This window comes from Montipora capricornis, chromosome 1, assembly GCF_036669925.1.
Source record: "Montipora capricornis isolate CH-2021 chromosome 1, ASM3666992v2, whole genome shotgun sequence".
In the NCBI taxonomy this organism is placed as follows: Eukaryota; Metazoa; Cnidaria; class Anthozoa; order Scleractinia; family Acroporidae; genus Montipora; species Montipora capricornis.
Genome location: NC_090883.1, coordinates 29472171 through 29479065, shown reverse-complemented (window position 1 = coordinate 29479065; position 6895 = coordinate 29472171). Strand labels below are relative to the sequence as shown.

The 6895-nt window shown below is 41.0% G+C and overlaps 1 protein-coding gene across 2 annotated transcripts in view; it reads right to left on the bottom strand.

Annotated features, from left to right (window-relative positions):
* Positions 1 to 248: 248 nt before the first annotated feature.
* The window catches only part of LOC138037960 (kinesin heavy chain-like), a 37865-nt gene continuing 31218 nt past the window's right edge, over positions 249 to 6895 (bottom strand). Inside the window, exons 27-30 of one of the 2 annotated variants that reach the window (XM_068883795.1) lie at positions 5052 to 5271; positions 4591 to 4891; positions 2141 to 2424; positions 249 to 1738 (exon numbers count right to left, since the gene is read on the bottom strand). In XM_068883795.1, the coding sequence (XP_068739896.1) occupies positions 1701 to 1738; positions 2141 to 2424; positions 4591 to 4891; positions 5052 to 5271 (843 nt within the window). In that variant the 3' untranslated portion in view covers positions 249 to 1700. Of the gene's footprint in view, positions 1739 to 2140; positions 2425 to 4590; positions 4892 to 5051; positions 5272 to 5834 lie in introns of those variants that run through there. The other variant, XM_068883801.1, reaches the window with a different exon arrangement.

Below are 6895 nucleotides of genomic sequence, written 5' to 3'. Positions count from 1 at the left end.
ACTCGCAGCGCGTGTTTTATCGGGTCTAAAACCCGATAAAACACTGCTGCTCGTTTTTTAAACATTACCTAACAAACCAAAGTCGAATTGCAACGTCTGTTTCCAATATAAAAAAAAAACAGCAATACACAGCTTTCCGATCGCTCGAGGGCAATAATCAGGGAACTAACAAATTCAACCCACATCATATTGAGTCCGCGTGGGTACTGAAATAGTCAAACAAGGAATGAGGCAAAAAAGAAAAATACTTTTTACGAGTCGCTTTTTATTGACCGTTTCATGAAACTGCCGAAAGAAATAATACGATTAAAACCAAATAATACAGTAAGGACAAAAAGCTCAAATTAAAAAAAAAAAAAGCTATTGTAGTCAACAGGCATGGCAAATGTCCCACAACAGATCTCTCGTTAAGCCGACCCGATTTGAACATAGCTAAATTTAAAAATATATTTCTGTGACTATGACAACCAAATACAAAGATGCGTGCGCAAGATCGAGATACCTTTAGTCTCGTAAATTTGATCAATTAACCGATGAAAACCTTCAAGTCTGCTCTCAATACAATTCAAATGCCTCGTTAGAACAGTGATTCTCACCAGTTGCTGGCCAGGAAAGGGCAGAATCAATCAAATTGTACAAGATTTTTGGCGTTCGAGAGGAACGGAAAATCGAGAGATGCAGGATTTTTCAAAAATTTCAGACAAATGGTGAGCACCCCATGCTCCACGATCCGGTCTATGTCATTTCATAAGGTAATCCTCGAGAACTTTCTGGGCCTTTCAAGCCTACAAACATTGCCCATTCTTGAGAGTCGAGCAATAAATAAATTTCGTTCTGTCGATTTTCTTACTGATGCCTAACTTCAGTTCGAAATTTTAAGTTTTATCCTAGTCGTTGTTTAACCGTGAGAAGACATTCTCATTTAATTTTGATAAACAGTGAAAAAAGGGGATCAGTCTGTTAGACGCATCAAAGCGCTGGTGACGACTGCTATTTCATTTTTGCCCAAGGAATCATAAAGACAAAAAAAAGTAAAAAAAAACAGAGAAATAAAATGTTGCTAAATTTTACTTCGTAATAAGACCAGAAGCAATGATTGCCAAGCTTAAATGCGTTTTCCAGTGCTTTTTTTTTTTCTTTTGGTGGTCTACGCTGTTATCAAACAGTTCTCATATGATTTCAATCACAGGAAAACCGCGCGCAAATCGAACGAGGCCAAAAGCAAATTATATTAGGGAAAAAATAAAAGGAAAGAACTTGAACTATATTATTTACAAATAATGCAAATAAAAGGAACGGTACAGAAAAAGTTCAAGTTGTACTTATTGACCAAAAAGCTAAGATAGGTATCCCGTAGAGTAAGTTAACTAGTTTATCAAATAAGGCGCAAACAAAAAGCCAACAGAAATGTCACCAAATCGAGTGTGTAAAAATGTAACCTGCCATTAGTTTAATTTTACTGCCCGTGTATTTCCCTTTAACGGGCAACATTTCTCCCCCTATAGCCCATTTGTCCATATCATCTTATGTCTATTCCACAAAACCCACATTTGTCATTAAACATAGCGGATTGTCGTGAATTACAAATAATTGCAAAAACTAATTCACAAGCTTCTTTGAAGCGGGACCACCACTAAAGTCACGCGTAACGCAACTGTCGAAAACTGGCCGTCACGCAACCTTTGCAGGTCGTCACTACTCTAGGAGGCCGGCTGTTTCCTCATTTCCCATGGAACACCTGTTGAAGAAAAGAAGTCGCTCAGAGAGTTTATGAGAACACGGGTCACCTGATAGATCGCGCGTCTTCCGTAAGGTTAAGGAAACAACACGGCGACAGACCTAGGCTTCGAACTGGAGACTCTTGGGTCGGAACTAGGGTGCTCTAACTTCTACTTTGTTAACCCGATGGTGACTGAAAGAAACTCGTAGGTTCGACTCCAGTTACGAGGCACCAACGAAAAAAAAGACATGTTTAATTAATAAATGTTTTCTATCATTTCCGAAATGATAGATTTTCGGTTGTAAAACAAGGCAGGTACTTCACTCGGATGAGTGAACACAAAAATATCCGGGAACTTCCCTACGAATTATTAAATCCCTGTTTTCAGAACAACTCTAACTCCACTAGAAATTATCTCACCTTCCGAATTATTCATTAAGTTGTTTGATGACGCCGACCTCCTGTTGCTCCTTTTCAAAGCAGCTATTTCACCCTCGCGGCCCGAGATCTTCATTGGTGACCGCTGACTGGAATCAGGCATCGATGGCAGTTTTCTCCCAGAATTTCCTTCCCCCATGATGTTCAGCCGGTCGACACTAGCAGCTGCGCGCATCTGCGCACTGGAGGTGTTGTTACTACCAAGGGATGTGCCTGAGGATCCACGCCTTCTTTCGTAATCCGGTGAAGGATTGGCGCCATTCAAACTGAAAGGGGCGATAAAACAGCAACAAATAAGTCGCCAAATAGGAGACAATGTGGTAGCAGTGACCAGAAAATATGGACGGCCTTGATTGTGACCTCCTCGTTTTAAAGAGGCTCTTCAAACCAGTTTCAATAATTTCAAAGGAATGTCTCATTACACGGATTGACTCTACAACATTGTTCCACGTAACGACAATGTTATGATACCTCCCGGAACAAAAATAGTTGCTTAACAAGATGCACTTATTGAAGTGACTTAATAGGTTACTACAGCAACAAAAGATCCATCGAAGCAAAACCTGTATCGTATCTTTCAACCCTTGCATAGTCGAAAACGAATGAAGTGACCCTCTCTTCTGTAGGTGAAAAATGGTGTCACAACCAGTTTTCACACAGTATAACATTTTATTGCACTGGACACCGTGAGCAACTTTTCTGCTGTTTATTCGGCGACAAAAACCCGATCTTTCGAGAGCACAAGCGAGTATTTCCGTAATTGCAATCGCGCTCCATCGTATGACCTTGTCCATAAGGCGACGAGTTCTCAGATTTTTGCAACAGCTTTAGGCCCAAATTAATGAGAGTCTTGTTCACTTTCGTCGTTAATCGCCATCTCCGCCTATGGCGCACTAACACGAGACAATAGAGAGATTTCGCATCACGTAAAATAGAGAGAAGGTTGTGACTTTAGCTTCGAGTGACACACGCCCACTCGAGTATTTAGTTACAAACAAGCAAACACAAAAACTCGGAGTCTTTTTAAACATTGTAGAAAAAGACGCTATATAAAATGAAAATCCTTACCCGTCAAATTTTGAGTTTCGATGAAGCTTTTTTTCCCGGTCAATGGAGAGTCGACGCGGGTTCATGAAGAAAATTACGGCAAGGAGTCAGTTTTGAACTCTATAACCATGAAACTTAAATTTTTCTTCTTGGACGTACCGGAAAATGGTTTTGGGCACTTTTTTTCCCTCAAGTATATAGTGAACTTATGTCAAGGCCACTCCATCCGTGAACGTTGCCATGCCATCCCTTGGGTTGTCAGCTCTACTCCTTTTTCCGCTCACCATTTCTTGAAGGCAAATTTTGCGAAGGTCTTGATCGCTTAGGAAGAACGTTAATCCGAATTTTCGTCTTTGAGTTAATAGAGAGATTTACCATCGCGTTTACCGCAAACGGCAAATGTCACACTTTACTTGTTTGATACCTTGTAACTCCATATTTTGCTTCTTAGCACCAGATAACGAGCAACTTCTCAGCAGAATGGCCTGTCGTCTCTTGTTTCCCGTTTATGTGAAACGGGAATGGCAAAAGTGGCCACGGGACCATAACTTTCCCGCCATTTTTCGCTGCGTTTGCCGGTTCTACGTGATGGTAGGCATTTTCACGTTTGCTGTGTACGTGAAAATCTCCGTACACATGGAATTTTCTTATCATTTTTCTTCTTCAAAACAAGTTGTTTGTGAAAGAAAAAGAACCCCCAAACCATTTTCCGGTAAATCAAACAAGGAAAAATTAGGTTTCACGGTTATAGATCGTTCATAAGTCCTTATTACCGCAATTTTCTTCACTGCAATCACGTTGACACTCTGTTGACTCACAAAACAGCTTCATCGAAATTCGCAAAATTTGATAGGCGAGGGTTTTCATTTACACAGCGTCTTTTTCTACAGAATTGTTTAAAAAGACTCCTACTAATTAGTTTAGTTTTTTGTTAACTAAATACTCGGAATTAACAGAGTTCCATTACAATACAATACATACTTAATTGAACGCTCCCCATAGGGGCTTTTCAGGGTCAATGAAACACAATCAACGAAACGGTGGAAAAGAACAACAACAATTGTAAGAATCCCAACTGGCCGGAGGCAAACCAATTGACTATTTACAAGTGCAGCTGGGAAGTTGAGCCAGGGACTACCAGGAATAAATTCAGCGAGTGGTCAGAGCGGGTCTTGAACCCGGGATATCCAGATCTCAAGGCAAGCTTCCTGAACGCTGGGCCACACTGCCTCCCCTTCCAAGTTTCTGTGGGTCACACGAAGCTCAAGTCACAAGCTTCGCTCCATTTTACGTGAAACGACAAGACGACGTTTGCTAATCTCTCTAATGTAATATTCCTTGATTTCTACCTTCTCGTTTACAATAACTGCGCACATTTACGATACCTTGCGCTTCCCTGAGGCAAGGGCCGATTAAGAGACTCAGTGCTGACCGCATTCCGTATCCTCTTGCTGTAAGCCACCACTGGCTCCGATCCTTTCCCGCCACGGATCACCGGTGCTACAATGGTAGCGCTATTTGGTGAGCTGGGCAGGCTAGGCGTACTTGGACTGCTGGGAACGTTAGTACCCATGACTGCTCCTCCGGCTAGACGGGTCATCCCTAATATAGCACTACCGATTCCCGGAGAGCTACCGGGACGAACATTGGCTGAAGCTGGCTGCTGACCAGGGCGGATGGGTTTAGCTGCAATCGAAAATGTAAGATTCAAAAGACGATTACGCCTGATGCCTTCAGGGGGTCGCGTGACCAAATTAAGATGCTTTACATTGATAAAAAATGTTTTTGACGTAGGGACGGACCAAAATGGGAATTTGCCTTTTCTCCAGTACTCTTTTGCATTTACCTATATGACCTTGGGCGCCTTTTCTCGCAGCCACTTGCTTCTGTCTCATTGTCTCCCTGATTCGTTCAACCTCCTTCTGGTATCGGGCGCGGTCTCTAAGCGAGCCTTCTTTGGCTTCTTTCAGCGCATACTCTAATGACTTCACTCGCTCTTGTGTTGCTCGTAGGCGCTTCTCTAGCTTGGGGAGTTCACACCTCAGGTCGGCATTATCTCTAACGAGCTACAAAAAAACAAAAAAAACCAAGAGATTTACAGCAAAACCTATTAGCAATTAAAACTACTTAATTTTACACTGCAACGCCGCCGGAGAGTCTGCGAAAGGGGATAATACGCACATTAGTCCAATACAGCGGATTATGCTCAGGAATGCGACCAATATAGAATCTATATAAAACAAAAATGTTGCATTTACGTTAAATACAGTTGCTAGCTTTAACTTACAAGGGGCATCACATGCACAGAGACCGCTAACATGCGCTTCGCAAAATCTTTCTCTTTTTTGCTTCTATAATCCGCCGTGTTCATTTTACTAATACAGTGCGAAGCCTGAGTCTTTAAAGAATCGTTGAAAATTCACGGGCATATTCGAAAGGAAGAACAAATACCTACACCTCGCCTAAGTTTATTTCAAGACGCCGGACTGAAAATGAAGACGACTTGTCACTTGCGCACGACAAGATTTCATCTCCGAGCCGATCTACAGTATCCTTTCCAGCTTCATAAAACGTTTCCCTTTCAAAACGACAGCCATTGTTTGGGGGAAGAAATAAAATCCAGTACATCTTGTTTCAATTTTATTAAGGCCTTCCTTATAAATATTGTTCACCAACAGGCTACGCAACATTTCCTTAAATATTTATCACAGCCCTCTTAAAAGCGTAAATATTGTTCAATTGTTCGAGAGGGCTCTTCACTGGTTTTCCTCGAAGAAACCTACCAACATTCGAAACTACTACATCCTTTCGCATTTAAATCTAGGTGATATGAAAAAACCCAGTTCACAAAAGAAAAATTCGTTGTGATCTCCCTTTTCTTTTTTCTTCGAAAAATCTGCTTTAAAAATATACCAAACCCTCTTAAATATCGTTAATATCCATTCATTAAGTAACCAAGAAGAAACAAAGGAAATAGGAAATACAAAAAATGAGGAAACTTTTGACAAAAGATTGGGAGAAAACCGGAAATTGTAAAAATAAGAAAATGACACATGCTATGTAAGACCAAGAAATAGGAATTTCACAGGCAGAGCATTTGACATTTTCTTTCAAATTGATGATGCTCATTGGGAAACAAATATCGAACAGAAAATACTTCATTTTTTTCTCAAAACGCGAGCGGGCGGAATTCTGCTAATCCTGCAATCTGATTGGCTCTGGGAGCGGGGGAAATTTTTCCATCTTGCCCACCAACCTGGGCGGAACCCTAGCCCTGGCTGCGTGGGTGGTGGGCTTGCGTGATGAGGCTTTAAATGTGTTTTTAAAGGAAACAGTATTGCTTTACAAATTAATAAATATTGTGAACGGAATCAACCGATCATTGCGGTATTGCCTGATATTTCTTTTGATAATAAGCATCACAGGCCAGCCTTAAATTAAGAAATTGTTCCCAGCCAGCACATCTTTTTTAGGAAAAATAAATAAACTGCGGCCTTGGGCCCTACTCGCGACCCCGGTGAATAATGTACATTTGTAATTCACGGGTTGCCGTATATATATTTTTTTTAACAAAAGTTGGCATTCGGTTACAAAACATTTGTCATCTAGGATCTATTCTCAACAGCATTTACTGCGCCTTCCAGAAACATAAAAGCTCAAATTTAAATCAATGGTTTCGTTTCTTCACTC